This window comes from Cricetulus griseus (assembly GCF_003668045.3).
Source record: "Cricetulus griseus strain 17A/GY chromosome 1 unlocalized genomic scaffold, alternate assembly CriGri-PICRH-1.0 chr1_0, whole genome shotgun sequence".
NCBI lineage: Eukaryota > Metazoa > Chordata > Mammalia > Rodentia > Cricetidae > Cricetulus > Cricetulus griseus.
Window position 1 is genome coordinate 116,278,579 of NW_023276806.1, and position 20,799 is coordinate 116,299,377.

Here is a 20,799-nt window from a genome sequence, read left to right on the forward strand (position 1 = left end):
CACTGGGAAGAAAAAAATGAAATATCTTACCATTTTTCTGCAGCACAGCTGTGAAATGATTGTTGTGGTCGGACTCCTTTTCCAACCTTAGGATTTGTATTTGTAAATTTTGCTGTAGGGAAGATGGGGAAGGAGTGCTCATTAGGACCAGTCACAACAATAAAATCATAAAATGGCACTAAATCGCACCTGTAGATATTTTTGTACTCTCCAGCTTCACAAACTACCTAAATTTGAAACTTACATTATCTGTTAAAATTACTTATTTGCAATGTTAGTATTCATGTGATTTATTGAAAAATTAAAAATCTGAGGGTTTGTTGTCTGAGTTATATAATACTTCTCTTAGTCTTAAAATATATAAGGCATTAAAATATAACATGTGATAGTTGACATTTTAAGAATAGGATAATTCTAAATGAAGTTTCTGTTCCTGAGAAAAATGTGCTAGCTAAGAGTCTTCAAAGAACTGCTTGTTTATCTCAGAATGTTAGAGAATCTTTGCTGAAACTATAGAATAAAACAGAATATTGAGAAGGGACTGAAGGCATACTTTGGATGCAAGAGGATAAACAGAGTCATTGCATAGTATAAATAAGATGGTGGTTTGCTATACATAGAGAATGATGCACTATGACTAGTGAAAGGGTTAAATAAAGAGTTTTGTCTTTAAGAATTATTAAGTGGGAATTAAGATTTTTAATGAAAAGAAACTAAATTATATTTAAAATTGTTCTTTCACAAGAAAAGTAAAGAACAAGGCTATGGAAAGCTAAGCAGTGATGAAGACCTCGAAATAATTGTTGATCAGAAGCAGGTAAGTGAACACTCCGTATGTTTCCTGTTGCCAGTAGACTTTGACCTAGTAGCCCTTTGGTTTCAGAGACCTTCCCAACAGCGTTTTTAGCCTGTCTAACTAAAGCTGTTATTAATGGAGATTTGGGTAACGTCAAAGTATCCCTCATCTCTGCCCCACTGATTTGTGCGTGGTGCCAGCATGTGTTTCCTGTGTGTGAAAATAAGTAATAAAGCACGAAGCAAGGCTGAAAGGAGAGAATTCTGCGGACTCAATACAGTGAATCAAAATAACAATTTGATTGAGAAAAAAAAAAGGTTTAAGTAAGAGCTAGGAAGCATACTTTCTTGAAAATGAGAAACACTATCATTGGCGGGTCTTGCAAAACAAAGTATGACTGGGGGGGAGAGTAGTAAGCAGCGGGAAAATTTGAGTTATTTAAACTTAGATCTTGCCCAATTTAGTTTCTTTTTGTCTGCAGTAAGTGTCGAGGTGATTTGAAATGAAGAGATTGCTGTATAGTCAGATACGCTGCTCATAATTTGAAAAGTCTCTAGGTTGGATGTTATACTGGCCCATAAAGTGCAATGAAAACGGCTTAACAGAGCATAAACAATGACACAGCAGGGAGTGGACAGTATCCAGCCAGAACACTGGCTTGGCATTAGCCCTTAACATCTTTGTTAATTATCAAGGAGACAAGATAACCGCCAGTCTACTTAACATACATGTGGCATTGTCTCTGAGGGCGGTGTCAACAAAGTGGTAATTAAAAAGTCTGAGCTAATGAGGACATTAGAAAGTAGCCACTGGCTTACAGAACAGCTGCTGAATTTGGACAACTTTTTCATCATGTAGTTGGTTCTGCTTCATGGTGATTACAGTAAGGGAACCTCTCTCTCTCTCTCTCTCTCTCTCTCTCTCTCTCTCTCTCTCTCTCTCTGTGTGTGTGTGTGTGTGTGTGTGTGTGTGTGTGTGTGTGTGTGTGTGTAAAAATGGGGAATGGCTACCAAGAGGTAGCAATGAGAAGTCACTAGGTTAAGTCGTGCTTGTTAGAATGATTGGGGTAACTGAAGGGATCATCTGGAAGATGCTGGCTGGGCAAAGCATTTCCATGAAAGTTCGTGGTGTACAAGTCACCATCCATGTGCTTTGTGCCCCACTGTCACTCTGCTGCCCCTGTGTACAACAGCATAGGGGTTTGAGGGTCTGGCCTGCACTTGGTCACTTACTGCTAGATTGTCAGTTTACCTACTAAGGTATGTGGAGCCGCAGGTTTCGTCTTTGTTATTTTAATTCTGCCAGATTAATTACTTGGGACTTGCACTCTAGACCTCCCATGGACTGTGATTACCATTAAGGACTGGACCTACCTGACAGACTAGTAAAGGATGAGTGAGTGCACCATGAGAAACACACACACACACACACACACACACACACACACACACACACACACAAAGCTTTTAGTTTCTTCTTTTTAAGCTTTGTGTTTTTAACCAACACTGTTGACGTTCACAAACTCCAGAATTATTTGGTTTTGTATTTTTGATGAGGAGTTAAAGGAAGTTAGTCTTCATTTTCCCATGCTGACTTTCCACAAATTTATATTGTGATGACCACATACTTCCAGTGCAGTCACACAAGTTGGAGTGAACCAGCACTGATGAGTTATTCCTGTTAAAAACTTGTTTCAAAATGTGACAGATTTGAGTACCTCAGCTTAGGAGCTAGCTGCTGGCGGTGAAGAGTCTGCCCTTGTTCCAGAGGTTTGGGGTTTCCGAGTTTTGAGTAAATCCTAGGTTGAAGCAATGGCAATGTTGACACCCACAACTAAAATATCAAGGAAAACACTGAAATTATTCCAGGAAAATTACCCCTAAGATTAAGAGACAAACAATTAAGCATGTATGTGGGTACATGCATGTGTCAAATGCTCCAGAAACATAGTATATTGCATCCCTATATATTGTTTTGCCGATAATCTATATGTGGAACCCGTATCTTCAAAAAACATGGAGGAAATTTGTTTGTCAATCTTTGTATAACTCCAAGTAACTTTTCTAGTGAGTGATACCAAAAGAAAACCTAAGGAAGATAAGTAAAATAATTGAAGGTCTGTGATGGGCAGAAGTCAATGATCTCGTTAAATCTGTCACTCAGCTGCTGTCATACTGTAAGCGCAGTGCAAGCTATATGTCAGTTCATCAGTCAGGTGATCCACAAGGCTTCTGCTTCCACAGAGAGACCAATCTTGCTTATGTAAGCACATTAATAGCAGAAGCAGCATGCAGGATGTGGGCTTGCCATCCAGGGCCACTGCTTTCAAAAGGGCACAAGCTGTTGCTGGGTCATGTTGAAGTAGGAAAACAGAATAGATTTTGGAAATGTATAAGGATTTTGCTTTTGAAGGGCAATATTGTACTTCTGACTTTGTGAAAATTTCTTAGCAAATTTGATTCATAATGCATATTTTAAAAGTCACAGAGTATTCTTAAACCAGTACCCTAAACTAATAGGCAATATATGTTCATATATATGTATACAAATATTCACATAATTAAATATGAATGTAGTGGGAATCAGACTTCATATTTATACTTGATATCACCAAAGGTTTTATGCTTCAAACAGAAAAGTAATGAAAATGAACGATTGCAATCAAATCTTAATGACCTTAAACTCCAAACATTTGCCATAAACATAACTATACTTAGTGAATGCCATATAAGACAAATTCTAAAAAATGAATAAATTCTAAAAGAGAAATCGCATATATGTATATATCAATCAGTTTATCATCAAAGTATTCTTTCTTCATTGGAGAAGACAAGGGTCTTGATTGTAAATTAGTCTCAAGTAAACATAAATTATTTCCTGAAATTACAGCCATTTCAGGAGTGAGACTGGATAAATAGATGGGAAAGTACCTTCTGAGAACTTACAGCCTTAACCACGTTGAATAAATAATGAATTTGCTCTATTTTAAATGGCTGTTTCAATTGGATTCAGCTTAACTCAAGGTGTCCCTATGTTGGTGTCTAAGATATTTTCAGATTCCAAATAGACTTGAAAGGAGTAACAAAGAAAACATAATAAGTACAGAATTTTGTAGTTTTATGAAGGATTAAAAGCTACAGGTTTGAGCATTGCGAAAATGCATGCACACAAAGCTTGAGTCTGGTTGATTCTGGAACACAAAGGAAGATGGCCCTGTGTTTCTTGGTGCACCAAGTGAGAAAATGCTAAGTATCAGCCAGTTGCTGGGGAGCACAAACATCAGGTCAGGGCAGCAGTCCTCAGCAGTTTGGGTACCTAGGGAGCTTCCTGGGCTAACCCCATTCATTGCTAACTTTGTGATTCAAGGTCGGGCCTGAGAGTTATATTTCTAATTCCTCCACTACTGCTGATGTTTTCAGAGCACACTCTAAGACCCAGGACCTGGGAAAACAGCTATTACAATTCTGAAATAGGAAAAAGACATGGGACAGGTAGCAAATCTGGCATTCTTCAGGTGATCCATTAGCTGGAAAAAACAGAATCCATGGATGCTGAATGCAGTGGTACCTGAAAAAGAGATCACCATGGACACTTACAACAATGGTGCCTCAAAGACCCAAGCCTGCAGTTGATTGAGTTCCCTGTGGTAACCCTTTTGGTCTTGAGCCCAATAACTCACATTTCTTGTTTGTAAAGTAGTACCCTGTTCTTCCCATCTAAGAGTTTATTGGAGGTAAAATCTGTTAAAGGCTCCATAAGGCTTAGACTGTGTGTGTTGTGTGCATGAGCTAGGCTGCCATGTACTCGCCCCGCTCCCTTCCAGCACACACAATTATCAAGCCGGAACCTTGAGACCTGAGTGATGAATGGACTTTCCCAGAGTCCCTAGTTTGGTACCTAGAGCACTGAAAGCCATAGATCCCTGATGTGGTCCAAGCTCTGTGCCCTCTGCACCATTACTGGTTGTCCTGTGGATTTGTTGAGAAATGATTTTGCCTTTGTGGTCTACTTATATAAAATCACTACCTGGAAGCTGTCACAATTGACTACAGTCTATTATTCAGCTCTCACTAGGATACATTTCCCACAAACACTTGACAACTGTCTACTTCCCTCTTGGCCTCTAGGCATTCCAGAAAAGAAAGGTTCTTCCAAACAAACAAACAGATAAAAGACCTAGGCAAAATGAGAACTGCAGAATGACTGTTGAGACCACTTGCTTTTTCTCCCAAACCTCCAAGGGAGGACTCCAAGCATATGGCAATCAAGACAACACACGTTTTTACCTAGTCTGAAACTTTTCTGAATCTCTTTAAAACTTGTGAGAGAATCCTGAGCAGGAAGCAATGCACATTGTAAGGATTCAGGTATTATGATGGCCTGCTCCTGTCACCTGGCAGAGTGCACTCAGGCAGTACTCTGGTCAGCCCAGAGTTCCATGACTACTAGTCTGCACACAGGTACAAAGGACCCCTTTAAAAGACAGACCTCTGCCCACTTATGTGCTATTCCTGACCCTTCTCTGTCTCTGCTCTCTTCTTTCAGCTGTTTTTCCAGCTCTCTTCCGGCTCTCTCTTCCTACTCTTCCCCTGGGGCAGACAGGACGTTTCCTGTCTCCCTCTTCTCTTCTGTCCTCTCTGTGTCTCTTTACCTCTTTTCTCTTTCCTTCCCCCTCCCTCCCCTTTCTAACATAACTTCTCACTTAAGCTCTGTCTGCCTGGCATGTTTGTCCCCCACCTCAATCACCCTTGCCTGCCATTGTCCTCTACCCAAGGTCCCCCTTCAAGTATTATCCTAACACACATCAGAACTATTTTCCTAAAGACAAGAAATGGAGTAGAATTGTCCCTTGTGTCTCCAACAGCTACAAGCCTTTCAGTAGGATTGCAATCTGCCCTGCCCTAGTGGCTCCATGGAAATAAATTGTGTAAGGGAGATCAAGGCCAACATCAAATAAAAATGAAAGAGCAAGACCCAGCTTCCTTCTGGCACTAAGAGGTAGCCTGTTCTACCACCAGCTGACTCAAGCCTTGGACTCATAAATAGTAAAACAATGACAAAATGTGTGTCACTATCTTTTGTCCTCAATGCCATCTGGCCAGTACTTTCTTGGCCATATAAGTATTGTAGCTTAATTTATATATAATTCATACCCCCATTTGCTTCTGAGGATTCCAAAGCCTGCCTCTTGGTATCACATTGAACAGATTCTCTCGTGTCTTCTCAGAATTGTGTACATGGCCATTAAGAACACCCCCTCCTTTCCCTGCTCAGCCTGGAAAGCCTGAAACAGGGGATTCTGTGCCACTAGGAAACTCAACAACCCATTCGGCTGTGATAACCTGATTAAGCTCGAAGTGTGCATAAACTCATTAGTAATTTCCTCACAAAAGATTGATCAATAAGTAGTGGTTACAAGAAAAGAAGGCAGATTATTAGCCATGTGTATGAATCAGCATAAAACAAAGAGTCATTTCTATAGACCAATCAATTCTATCTTTTCCACAAAGTTACTTATCAGCAACAAATCTTGTAAAGGAGAAGCAACATTTCCCATTAGACTAAACATAAAACTTCTGGAATGAAGATAGGTCGACCCTGTATATTCTTCCCAAATAGTCTCACATGTATCAGGGACTCCAAAGTTAACTCCAAAGATCTGATAGTACAAGGGGAAGAGCCACAATAATGCACGTTTTCCTCTGTGTTTTCCTAATAAACTTGGATCATAAATAATAACCCATATTTCAACTCCATCTGCTGATTCTGTTCAGCAGCCCCTGACTCTAGATCTTCATATCAGAGTCTTTTCTTGGCTTCCTGCCATATGAGACTATCAGGCCACAGGAAACCTAGCAGGTCAGTCTTTCTGGAGTGACTCCAAGGCAGGATTGAGTACTTGGCCAGACTCCCCAGCCCTGGTTTCTGCTATGGCTTTGCTCTCCTGAGTGGAGGAGTTGGGAGTAAGTAGTTGGGCTCTCTGCATCTTCAGGTTGTCATCTGTGCCATGTAATCACACCATCTGCATTGGCGTCTGTTCCAAGGCTCATTGGGGGACACCTCCTTGAAAAGCCATGTGTCCTCTGGTCAGAGCCAGGCATAGAATCTGGGGCCCCTGATGTTCATTCTGATGCTTTCCACAAAATCTGGCTTCCTAGAGGGATAGTTGTAAATGGGTGTTGGGTCATAATACCTTCAATTTGGTTATTTCCACTAGTGTGTTCCTGAGTGTTCTTCACACCTTCTGTGGACAGGTGCTCCAGGCCAGTGCATGTCATGAGCCAGACCCTCTGCCACACGATGTGCATAGCACTGTGACTGAAGCACACAGACGCCGGCAACTCTCACATTGTGTTAGGGCTGTTCCAGGCTGAATTCTGAGTGAGAACAGGAAATGGCCACATAGAGACAGGCTTACTTTGGGAAGATCAAGCTGCTCTCTGAGCCAGAGGCTGTTCTGATATAATATGAAGAAAATCTCTATTCTGTAAAGTTGTTAAGAGAATTACACAAGTCTCAGTACAGGGGCTTATCCATGTGCATGGCGGGTGATGAGTGTTTCATTCAAAAATGGCAGGCACTGAGCCAAGAAGTGATAGGAATTGATGACAACAGTCACAGACCCAATAACTAGAGGATTCTTTGGATTTGGGAGGGTAGACTGAACTATGATGGTTCTAAGTAATGTTGTTTTTACTGGGGTCACAGATGTGGATGCTTCATGTATAGAAATAGGTGCTTCAGGCTCAGGCACTGGGAGTGCCAAGTGGGGAGAGCAGAGAGTAGTGGCCACTTGGCACAAGCTTGCCATTCCAGAGAAGGGCAGCACATACCAGATCCGCATGCCATTGCCATGCTGGCAATGACCTTTTGATCACCACATAGTAACTGGTCAAGAAACAGAATTAAGCCTCCACTGTTAAAATGTCTATCATCTACTTTAAGATTTTTAAATGGTATGAATCAAACAAAATGAACTGGTTCTTTGCATGGCCCTTGGGGACCCAGCTTGTGACTTTCTGTGCTCAGGGGACTCAGATCAAGGGCAGGTAATATGTGGGCATAGGACAGGGGCCTTGCTTTGCTTATCCCCTCCATTACCTGTTTGACATGTCCCCTGAGAGCTACTCACATTCACTGCTGATCTGACTGTGGCATGATATAAAGTCTTGTTTCCAGGGTTTCTCAAGTGTTTGTGGAAGTTTCTTAGGAGGGAGCCTGGCAGCAGAAATCCCTACTCAATTAAGCAGGTAGGGTGCATTTTTACTATCAGAAGATGTCGCCCATGACAGAGCAGAGACAACCCAGTGGGGATTGTCTTTATATTCAGCTGTTAGCCAGCCTGTCTCTTCAGTGAGCAACAAGGTCCCAGCACTGGTCAGCATTTCTCTCCTCTCCCAGTTCATCTTTCCAATGTCCCAGACAATAATGTAACCCACTAATGTAGTTCCAGTCAGCCAGGAAGAGAGAGATCCTGAGTTTCTGCCCCCAATTCAACATCACATGTTATTATACAACCATGAACTTGTTATTTGCAGCTTTAAAAAAAAAAGGAAAAGAAAAACTTGGATTTTCATGTTAGAAATTTATAAATGTTGAGTCATTTTCAAATACCCCATGGTTTTCTTTCCTTCTTTTTAAAGCAATGGGGGAAACTGGTGCTGACACGTATAGAAAATAAATGCATAATTGAAATGGCGTGAGCTGACACAACGAGAACAGAAATTATGTGATCTATGGAAGCAGCGTGCAGAGGCAGCGGGGCTTACAGGCAGCCTGGGCCGCTTGGAGAACACCTTGGGGAGGACCCCACTGAGCTTCCTCATGGAAAGTGTGGGCCTTTTGCTTCTAATTTTCATTAGTAGGTTCACCTGATCTATGTGAGAGCTCTGGGCATCCTGGTTAGAAAGAATGTCAGGACATGATCTAACCTGGGGTTTAAATACTATGTTCTATGGAACCCATTTTCACCCACTCCTGTGCCAGGAGGCAGGTGTCTATTTACATGGGACACCCCTGTCAGAGAATTCAGGTAGATAGAGAGAAGCTTTGCATGAAGAAAAGCCAGGAAGTACACTTGTGTTTATTTTCATTCCACCAAAACAGGTGAGTCCCAGAGCAAGGAAGGAAGCAGTTAGATGGGGCTTACCATTTCTCATCATCAGCAATACTAGAATTCTGCTTTGGGGCCTCCAGTTGGGTCATTCATCTACCCCTGTAACTGCCTTACTAAATGGCAATGCTGTTCTCTCTCTCTCTCTCTCTCTCTCTCTCTCTCTCTCTCTCTCTCTCTCTCTCTCTCTCTCTGTGTGTGTGTGTGTGTTAGCATTTGTGTGGAGGTCAAAGAGCAACTTGCAGCAGTTTTCTCCCCTACCTTATGTCCCTGGAGATTGAGGCTGAGTCATCAGAAGCCTTTGCAGTAACTGCTCTTCCTACCACAGTGTCTTATGTGTAAGCTAAACATTAATCAACCAGAGCAGTCCTTTAGGAAAATGGACACTGGTCTCTCTGACTTCCTATCACATGCTTAGTACTCTTCAAAGGAGAGTCTTGAACAACATCCCAGAATGCATTGGGAACAGATATTAAAGATTTACAAAGTAGATTCTGAAATCTCCTAAGCTAGATCATGTCATCAGACAGCTGTCCTTCCCCTCAGCTCATGCGCCCTGCCCTCTCTCCTGGCTCAATCTGTCATCATCCCCAGGTGGCTGTGGGGAATGGGAGCCAAGCTCAGAGCTAGGTACCTCACTTCCCAGCCATCCATCCTGAAACTCAGCCGCAGACCCACAGATGAACTCATCCACCACTGATGAATGTGTAGCCTGAAAAGCAGCAATGGCTGCCGATATTTGCACTAAAATTACTTAAAATTCAAAACGTGATAGGAATAGCAAAATATTAGGTAAACTACACTAATTTTTCTCTGGTGTTTTAATTTTTTTCTTTACTATTGAAAATTTAAAACATGTATATGATGGAATATGATCATATCTACCCAAGATTTCCCTCGTCCAGCTTTAACTATATCTCCCCCAACATGCTCTCTCTCAACTTTGTCTTTTCTTAAATACCCTGCTAAGTTCAGTAAGTTCTGCCTGTATGTGCATTGGTGGGGGGCCATCTATTGGATCATGGGGAACCTACCATAGGCAATAGCTTCAGAAAAAATGAGTTTTCCCTCCTCCAGTAAGTGTACACTGCCAATAAATAATGAACACCTCAACAAGGCATGGGCATAGAGGTGGCCTACCTTCCTGCACCAGGATGTTGGCTGTCTTGACTGTGGATAAACCTTGTGAGGGCAACCATAGCTGGTGTGAATTCACCCCTGCAGCAGCCATGTCATGTCCAGATGACAGATTTCACAGCACCCCTCCCTGTTCTCCAGCTCTTACATTCTTGCTGCTGGGAGACCTGGGGAAGCATTCTTCTCTTTCCTCTTCTCGCTTGGACTAGGATGCCCTGTTCTCTCTCCCACACTGACCGTGTTCTGTCCTCTTCGCTTTATCACCCATCCACCTTAGCATCCCCTCGCTTCTGCCTAGCACTAGCCTCCGGCTCTGGCCACTGGGATGTGTCTCTTACTCCTTTGACACTGGTCTACCAGCTTTGACAGAAATGCAGTTCTTGCAAACCTGCTTGTTAGAATGCTCCATTTCTTCCTTCCCTTTCTTCACAGCAACTCCACCATTCTGTCATCTCCGTTTTCAGTCATTCACTTGGCACATGGCCTACCACTAGCCAGGCTCGCACTTCTCTGCTATCTTGTGATTAGGATATGCACATTCAACACACAAATGGCCATTCAATACAATTGTTATGTCCTCCTCATCAAAGTATTTTTTTTTTGACCAAATGATCTCATTCCTGAAGCACATGAATAAATGGCTTATTAAATGGATGGTGGGAGAGGGTGCCATCTCAGCTCTGTGCTGTGTGATCTTGATAGAAGAAAACATTCATTCATTTTCTCCAGCAAAATTATCTCATTTGTATAATTAGAGAATCATTAACGATTTTTTGTTGTACAAGAACACTCATCACAGAAGCCTTTATTTTTCAGTCGAGGGTTCGCTTTACCACTTCCCAGCACCCGCCCTGAAGCTCCGGATGTGTTCTCAAAAGTGAACCAATGAGTCATGGTGCACCCCTGCTGGATTCCATTAGTCAAATATGTAGTTCACACAGGATGAAAGGAAGCCAGCTCTGCACAGAGTGAGGCATTCTGAAACGTTGAAGGTCCAGATTTAACACCGTAGAAGTATCTCCTATTCTGTCTCAAGGAGTTTGACTTCACAGCTTCAGTGTCAGGACATTTCTGAACAACAACAACTTTGCCCTGTGGATCCCAGCATGGCTTAGTTTAGAGAACCAACGTTTCCACCATCCCCAAGAATGCAAACAGCTGGCCAGCATAGTGGCTCAGCAGATAACAGGGCCTCCACCAAACCTGACCACCTGAGTTTGATCCCCTGACTCACAGGATAAAGAAGAGATCTAACTCCTGCGTGTTGTCCTCTGACTGGCACACAAATGTATGGCATGCTTGCACCCACACCCACACATACGTGCACACACACACACACACACACACACACACACACACACACACACACCTACACACACGTGCACACTCGTGCATAAGTGCACAAATGGAACTTTAAAATTAAAATGAAATACGAACTTCTCAGCAGGGCCCACAGACCATGCCTGCCATCCAGACCCTGACCTCCCCTGAGGTCTGTGTCTGATACCACCTCAGTGCCACACCCCACTTTCTAGACAAGTTGAAGTACCAAAGAGAGGTGCTCTCCCTGCTGTCATGCCTCTGCCCTACTAATCCTTCTGCCTGGATGTATTATTTTAATGGAACTAATACAGCTTACCTTGTTTGTTGTGTATAGCCATCTAGAGACCCCTATTCTTATTTTGAGTGTTTACTAGTTGCTTTGACACAGAAATGACCTAGCCACTGTGTTCCAAAGCCAACAGAGTCATGTGTCTCCTGCCTGTGGTCAGTCATGACATTGGTAGCAAAGAACTCAGCTGGGCACTCAGAACCCTGATCTGAGCACCCAGACCCCAGCTGAGCACCCAGGACCCTGACTGCGTGGTGGCTCCTGTCCCTAGCCTGAGACTTGAGTTTCCCTTCCTACTGCTCAGTGTGCTCCCAGGACAGGTCTTGAGCTTGGCTCTTGAGAACTGCTGCAAATTATTCCAATTCTGGTGTCAGGATAGAATACTTGCTATCTTGGCAAGCAAGTGAAACCTTCGTTGTAGGGCTACAAAAGGAAGTGGAGAGCAACTAAGTATCTCAGACCCTAGCTTGCTACATTGCCTCATCCCTTAAAGTGGAACCATGCAGTGATGAACCTTGAAACTCTGAGGCACAGTAACAGTCACCGCAGAACTAACCCAATCTTTACCCTAAGCTTTCCTGATTTCAGATCACTTGGAACAAAAGGCTAATACCACAAGTGTTTATTTACCATACAGGTATTGTGTATCATTTCCTGATCCGAGAGTGTTTCTCCCCAACTATTCCAAGACACTACTACCTTCCCCACCTTACAGTACACACGGAGGTGGGGCAGGGGGATTTCACTCCCAACCCCCAGGCCTATGGCAGGTGCACAGCCTGAGAAACAGCACACAACAGCCCTGAATCAAGAGATCCAGAGTTAGGAAACCACCTTCCACCGTGCTTCCCTGACTTATCAAGGAGACCAGATAAAAACATGATTATATTAAGAAATAATTTATGGCAGTATAATCTAAAAAAGACCTCCTGTTTATAAAGAATGGATACGTGTGATACGGCAAATTTTAAATAAATCGAGACAGACAAACTGAACCATGTATTCTTGCTTCTGGGGGAGGAGGATGGATTCATAGTCATAAGCATGCACACTCAAAGGCTAACATGCTTAAAAGAATTCCTGCCCAGTCCTGGGGTCAGTGACCCTCACTGCAGTACAGGGAGAGCAAAGGGTACTGAGTGGCCTGGACCAGCCACTGCCCCAAAGGTCAGCAGCAAAGCCAGGCATCACATGGTTTTCATGTGTCTCAAGTCCTTGCATATGTGGTGCCACTCAGTAAATTAAGTCCCTGCTGTGCCCTAGAATTACCTCAGTGTCCACCACATTTGGAATTTTCCACAGTTGGCACTGCCTGTTCACCTCCGCATTTGACGAGCCACCGTCTTTCATGAGAGTCAATGGCTGCTCTCTGAAAATGTTGCTTCACTCGCTCTCTGTCCTCCAGGGGCTGACCTTTCTTCTCAGGCTGAGGTCCCTGCTGAACTGTTCAGTCAAGCAAGCTTTTGCCAAGCCCTTAGTAGATCTCCAGAACCCTCCATCCATAGAGTTCTGAGGCTTGACATTCTCCCTCCTCTAGACATAGTCCGCTTCTACCAGCCACTTGTGTTCCTCTTGTGATCTTCCCAAAGCATGCTTTCCTTCTCCAGCCTTCTCATCTGTTGGCTCGAGAGGGCTGATGGTGGTCCTTGAATTCCCTTCTCACTGGCCACATTATTCTTGCTTGTCAACTCCCATAGTTTCAGGCAGGATAAATTGTATCAGACTAGATAGATTATGCTCACAAGCACCTGAATTCAATCCCCAGAACTAACATAGAAATACCAGCACCCCAGACTTATTATCCCACTTCTGGGAAGGAAGGGACAGGAGGATCCTTGAGTCTCACTGGCCAACCAGCAGAGCTTGTTCCTGCTTGGTGAGTTCTAGGCTACTATGAGACATATGTATGCACACATGAATACACACATGCACACACATGCACATACACAAGATAAAGCACTATCCTTGGTCATGAGGACACTTTGCTCTCTCACTCTTGCATACTTGTGAAAGTTTTGTGTTGTTGCACTCAGTCAATATCCCATTCTTTATCTCCTTATTTTCTACTTAGTGTTTATGGCTACCTTAGATAAAATGAAGGATCTTAGGAATTTCAACCATGCTTTCCCTTGGCTTGTGTAGTCATCATACAAATAACCTTCTCCCTTCTTTTAAGGCTGCAAGTTGTTAAATTAAAGGAAGAAATAAAAAGAATTGTAGTAGAATTGTTCATGACCTGTGAGTGGAACATGTACTGATCTCCCATGAATTCTGTAGGATGTTTGCAGGATCTGCACAGGGTGATCTTTCCACAATCCTGTTGGAAATGATGTCACACATGTCACATTGCTCCCTAAGACTTCAGGTTTAACCTGAATTATGGGTGGCAGTTACAAGCATACTTCTTCCTAAGGTTGACTGAAACAAAATTTGTGTAAATTGTGTTTGCATGAATTTTGTAGTTTGCTTAGAAAGTAAATGTATTAAATCTTATTAGAGCCACAGACCCCACAGGATATAGTTTACTCTAGTACCATACTCATTGAGGAGGGCAATGTATAGAATTGTAGACTTTCAGACCCTGATATTGGATTCTAAGCAGTTTATATGAAGTGGGTACAATGGAGTTAAAGACTTAGACCCTGTGGCTGCTGAACATTGAAAGGTAGAAACAAAGAAATAATGAGACTATTTTAAAATATATGTAGCTTTGTCAGCATTTCAAATTTAAAACCTTTTCTTAGGACCTAAAAATGTGAAACTCATAGATTAATGCAGAACCCTAAAATTTACTAGCATCCACTAGTAAGAGTTGGAATACCAGTGAGGGTTCAAGCACCCCACCTGCCAATGACTTCTCCCTTGAGCTTTAGTCCCTAATCCATGTCCTCCACATCAATAAAGAAACAATGGTTTCCCTACTTTTACTTCACAAGCATTCTAGAAGAATTTATGAATGAAAAGGGGAAAAAATCAGTTGATCCACTCAGGGGATTACTTCCTTCGAATCAACAAGACTGACTACTCTTTCACAAATGACCCAGGGTTGGGGGTCACTTTCTTATGCTACAGGTGTTTGGTTTTTGTTTTGGTTTGGTTTGGTTTGGTTTGGTTTGGTTTTTGAGACAGGGTTTCTCTGTGTAGCTTTGGAGCCTATCCTGGCACTCGCTCTGGAGACCAAGCTAGCCACGAACTCACAGAGATCCGCCTGCCTCTGCCTCCCAAGTGCTGGGATTAAAAGCATGCGCCACCAATGCCCAGCTGCTACAGGTGGTTTTAAAAAGTGAATCATACACACACACACACACACACACACACACACACACACACACTGATTACTTTTACATCAAGAGCATCAGAGGTGAGGCCTATTTCATGAGACTGTAAGTGACAGAATGACTGACATACATGTGGCTTTTAATTGTTTCAAGAAGTTTGCATTGTAAAGGATGCTCCTGAAGACACAGTGTGCAGTGGTCCCCATTCCTCTCGTTTGTTCTGACACATTTCATGGAAAAGCCAAATTTATGTTGAGGATTCTAGTAGTTATTTGGCAACTGAGAAATTTCATATGCAAATAAAAAAACATTTAGCATGTATACTCCCTCCAAGCCTACAAATACACATTCCATTAAATTTATTAATGGAGCTGCATTTAGCATATGTGTGTGTGTGTGTGTATTACACATATATAATGTACATAAATGTACACACATTCATGAGTCACATGACATCTCTCAAAACATGAGTCCAATTAGCTTCAACAAGTATAAAAGAAAAGAAGCTCTCTTATGTAGTCAGTGACATTTCTGATCACTCTGCAGAGTTTTGAAGAGAACCAGAGCACCATCAGTAAGGCAATTATATCAGGCTATGCGCTGTCAACAGTTAGTAACTACAAGTGGGTTCATATAATCATTCCTTATTTAGAAATCTGCTTCTGCTTGGGGACTTGAGAGATGGCACAGCAATTAAGAGCACATGCTGCTCATGCAGAGGACCAGGGCTTGGTTCCCAGCACCCAAGTGACAGCTCACAACCACCTGTAACTCCAGATCCAGGGGTTCCAGCACCCTGTTCTGGATTCTGTGGGCACTTGTACTCACTCATACACACACACACACACACACACACACACACACACACACACACACACATAATATCTTTTTAGAAGTCTGCCTCTGAGACAGTACAAAGTAGGTTTGAACTCTTCTAGCCAATCAGAAGACATTCACTAACATTTTTTCCTCTTTTTTTTGAGATACTTCTATAAATTCATAGAGAGGCTAGATGCTAGGACAAGAGTCAAAGCAAGAGGTCTGGGGCTTTAGGTGAGTATGTTCTGTAGATACCACTTTCTAAGCACTGTAAGTTCATGAAGTTAAGTGAGTAAAACTTTAGCCCTCACCTACACCCCATGTCCAAGGGAGTCACTTCCGATGAGAATGTGGAGGAGAGGAAAGCTGTGGGCATTATACTGGTTGAGCTCCTATATGTGTCAGCCCACAAAAGAGATGTTATTAGCTATTATCATTGTCATGGTGCTGTTTTTCAAAGGGGGAATCATTATCAGAAGGTTTGAGCATCTGTAGAAGAGTCACACAAGAACTGAGGACCGGGGTACAGTTCAGTTAGTAGTGCTTGCTTCTCATGCCTGGAGCTCTGGATTCCACCCCTGCACTACATAAATGATGCAATCTCCTTTCATTTCTGTTCCTGCTGAAAAGCAGATCGGGGAGGAAAGGTTCATTTGGTTCACAACTCCAAGCTACAGCCTGTCACTGAAAAGTCAAGACAAGAACTTGACACAGCTAGTCACACCACATCCACAGTTGAGAGCAGACAAAAATGAGTGTGCCTACTCTGCTCAATTGCTTGCTTGCTTGCTTGCTTGCTTGCTTGCTTGCCTGCTTTACTCTTCCATGGTTTACAGCCCAGCCTAGGAAATGATGCCACCCACAACTCAATGAACAATACAGACAGTTCCACACAGTCATGTTCACAGATCACCCGGGTTTAGGTAACTCTTCACTCTATTTTTTCTTCCCAGGTGAGTCTAAGATGTGTTGAGTTGATAGCTAGAACATACCAGTCATCATGATATGTAGTACTGAACACCTGTAGTCTCAGAACTCTGGATAGAGGTAAGAGGATGAGAGGTCATGGTCATCCTTGGCTACATAACAAGTTTGAGGCTAGCTTGGGCTACATGAGACACTGTCCTCCCCTCTCCAAAAGGAAAATGGAGCATGCCTGCCTACAAAGCCCATGTTCTACCCCATAAGCCATCAAGGAAACTGAGCAGCAACCATGAATCCTGCTTCATTTGAATACTTATAGTAGTTACTTGACATTCCCAGGCACCAATGGGAATTTTTAAAAAGCTTTCTTGAAGTTAAAAACAAAAAGCCATACCACCTGATAAAATTACCAAAAAAACCCCATTGAATTGATTGAATAATATTAATTGAATAATAATATTATTATTAATGACATTAATGACAGTTCAGTGAAGTTATTATAAAATAAACTAAATTTAAAACAAAAAAAGCCAATGAAAGCAATGGAAGAGGTCTGACTTGGCTAAAGCAAAGTCCTGTGTCATCTCCTGCTACCTTACAGACCCCTCCAAGCCCCACAGCTCCTTGGAAGAAGCTGAGTTCTGAATTATGGAATAGAGCAGATGGAGGCTTCCCTAGAAGCACAAGACACAAATAAAAATGAAGAATGCATTGTCCTCTTTCCTACTTTGTACACAAATATGTCTATATTTTACTCATAATTGGACTAAAGATAAATTATACTAGAAAAATAAAGTAGCTTATTTTCCCAAGCTTGCTTTTCATTCTAGGAGGCCTGCAGCTCCTTTACTCATGGCCAGGTTCTGTTTCCACCAGCAGTTAATCCTGGGCTTGCCTCCTGCAGCTACCTGCTATTCTGAGACTTGAGTCTCCATCATCTGATGACATCTGTCTTCCCACCCACTCTCAACAATAGGAAGAGAAGTAAGGGTTAATACCATGCATGATTTCCCCAGAATAACATATTACAGATGAAGGGGTGTGTCCCAGCATAAGACTTCACCTCTGGGGGAGGTGTTCTGAACACCTTTCATTTGCCTCCTTAATATTTACAGGTATTTCCTTCCTTTCTTGCTGCGGTGAGCTGGTCCTGGCTCCTATCAGCCCTTCTACTGTGCTGACTACACAGTGGCTTGCAGATTGCCTGCTCTATCTGCCAGAGATGCTGTTCACAGGTTCACTTTTTATGGGGAGATTTTCCTCACTCTATTCCACCATTTTCATACTGAATTGCAGGGAACCCCCTCACCCAGAATACAACAGCCCCTCCATTGCCAAGGCTTCTTCTTTCTGAGAGGAGGTATCTCTCCCAGCACTGAGGAAGCTAGGAAGCCTTATGAGCCATACAGCTGTCTTGCTTCTGAAAACAAAGCAAAATGGAATGTTTTGATGTTCAATTGATCACGGATATTTTTTGAGCAGTGTAAACCTCTCAAGTTGCATCTGCATCTGAATAGATGGGAGGGCTTTGGCAGTGGAATCTTCAATGAAAGTAGCTCTGCACAGGATTGAAGCACTTTGTTTTCTCTGGTTTATTTTATCCATCAGAGTGAGCACCTGCTGTGGACCACATGGTGTAAACAACATTCCTGCTCTTAACTCCTATATGTTCACATATGTAATTAATGCCTAACAAAAGGGCTTAAGCTGGCTCCGTTTTTATCTTTGTCCTATTTGGATCTAGGGCTACAGCCGGCAGGCTGGCCAGGAAGCTTAACAGAAATCAGGGATACAAGTCCTTCCCAGCTTTCTCCCTGTGTGTACTCTGAAGTACCCATTTCCCACAATATCTGCAAATCCCCGTATCCATCACCACTAATTGCAGGAAGTCAGGAGGAAAGGCAAGGAGGGTAAGCAACCTGTCACCATTAGAGGTCCATGGAGACCTTTTGTTTCTATTCCATTGCCCAGAATCTACTCAGATGAGGGGAAAATGGAGAGCAGAAATAGAGCTGCCTACAAAGCACGTTACTAAGGAAAAACAGTATTGTTGAAACTGAGCAAAACTCAGGAAGCTTAGCCCTGACTGTTCATCTCAAAATTACTAATGCTAATTTCCCTAATGAAACCCATTGTTTTGTATAATATTAAGCACTAATACAAATGTCTGAAATATGCCACTGGCTTCTAAGTCAGTGGTAAAGGAAAATATACATCAAGCATATATTTTTCAGGGTTTTCTTAACAATATGGCCATACAGAACCCAAGATGGGGACAGGAGAAATGTCTTCAGGGAGTGCCCAACGTGTGTTGTTCTGCATTGGCATCTAGATAAGGGAACATACTCACTGTGTATCTTCTTAAGTAAAAAAAAAAAAAAAAAAGCCACAGGATTCATAGTCTGACCCCCACCCCCACTCCAGCATTGGCTCTCTATGAGTTTTTTCTTGGGTTGTTTGGAGTCAGAGCACTAGCTAGCTTCTTTCAGACCTTCCCCACCCACCTCCCTCTTAGCCAGGAGTCCTTTAAGTGTGTTCCCTGGACAACAGGTCCTCTGCCTCTGTCCACTTGGTACTTACACAGCATGTGCAGGCACCTTATCAGGCTCTTTCTTTTGTCTGTTAGGTAATTTTAGCTAGGCTGAAAGGACCTCAACAATTCAGCCCTTTCCCTCCTTCTCTATCTGCCCCATGGTGCATCAGTACTTCAATAGATGACATTGACTTTTTTTAAAGCATCTGAAAGTGAAAAAGGAAAATTTATTTTTAATACGGGTGCACTAATTATCCAACACATTTGACTGAAGCATGCGGGGACCCATCCATCACCCACGGGGCAAAGGGAGTCGCTGAAAGTCAGCCTGGTCACCAGGAAGACAGGGCTTTGGTGACATGTCACTAACCAAGAAAGTTCAGTGGCGATGGGTAGTCTGTCACCACCCTGTCTCAGCCACAGACAGCTCCATGGTACCATTTACAATGGACTCTGAGAAGCCTGGGGAAGAGACTGAGCAATGGTAGGTGAGTTGTAAGGGTCTCCACCAAGATGAGGACATTGTGAAGCCAGCTGAAGGTGAGCCCAGTGTGTTGGCTGATCCAATATCACCAGCACATCTGATCAGAAACTGCATATTTGTTCTACTCCCAACACTTAGAACTACCAGCTCAGCCAGGCGTTGGTGGTGCAAGCCTTTAATCCCAGCACTCGGGAGGCAGAGGCAGGTGGATCTCTGTGAGTTCGGGGCCAGCCTGGTCTCCAGAGCAAGTGCCAGGATAGGCTCCAAAGCTACACAGAGAAATCCTGTGTCGAAAAACCAAACCAAACCAAAACAAAACAAAACAAAAACTACCAGAGTTGAATAAATGCTTATTCTACTTCTCCATGATCACAAGATACCGCCTGTTTGATGGAGAAGCCTTCTGATCCCTCTTGTCTTCAAGGGGGCACAGTTGCTGTCTTGCTCTGCAGCAACTCTTTGCTTATGCTGTATGTGTCAACCCATTGTTAGCCCAGGTGGCTTGGGGCACAAGTCTACTTCACTGTGCCACATGAAAGGAACACTTGAGGCTGGAGTGTCACACAGAGTATTTGCCTACCACTCGAGAGGCCCTAGTTCCAAGCACAACTCTGCAACTTTAAAAAGGAAATACTTGATGGATGGTATACCATTTGGCTTGTCTTTTATTCAAGTGTTTTTGAAAAGGAAATAATTTCTAGTGTGTAGTTTTTATGGAATACTACATGTTGCAAGAGCCTATGCTGACAGTTTACAGCAGCATGAGAAATAGGCTCACAACAGGCTACATAGAAAGCAAAGGCATGACAGAAATTTGGAAAGATCCAACTGTTTTTAAAACATGCAAAAAAGACAAAGGGTTGTCTGTGTGGTTCCTAGATGTTTATAGAGACACTTAAAATCATGACATGAAAATTAGAGCAAAACTGTCTAGGGAAACTGTCTAGGGAGGGAAGACTCAGGGAGGGGAATATAAGGAGTGGGTATATCCAATTACAATGTGTACTTGTGTGAAAACACTCTTACTTAACACAACAGTAAATGCAATTAATATATGCAAGAAAAGTTAAGCGAGTGATTCTAAAATCCCACTGAAACAACTG

The 20,799-nt window shown here is 42.7% G+C and overlaps 1 protein-coding gene across 6 annotated transcripts in view; it reads left to right on the top strand.

The window, feature by feature from the left end:
* The window catches only part of Pex5l (peroxisomal biogenesis factor 5 like), a 225,496-nt gene that overhangs the window by 59,946 nt on the left and 144,751 nt on the right, over positions 1–20,799 (top strand). For 3 of the 6 annotated variants that reach the window (XM_035450897.1, XM_027391999.2, XM_027392000.2), the window contains exon 2: positions 746–817. The exons of the other annotated variants lie outside the window; for them this stretch is intronic. In XM_035450897.1, the coding sequence (XP_035306788.1) occupies positions 746–817 (72 nt within the window). The remainder of the gene's footprint in view (positions 1–745; positions 818–20,799) is intronic. 6 annotated transcript variants of the gene reach the window in all.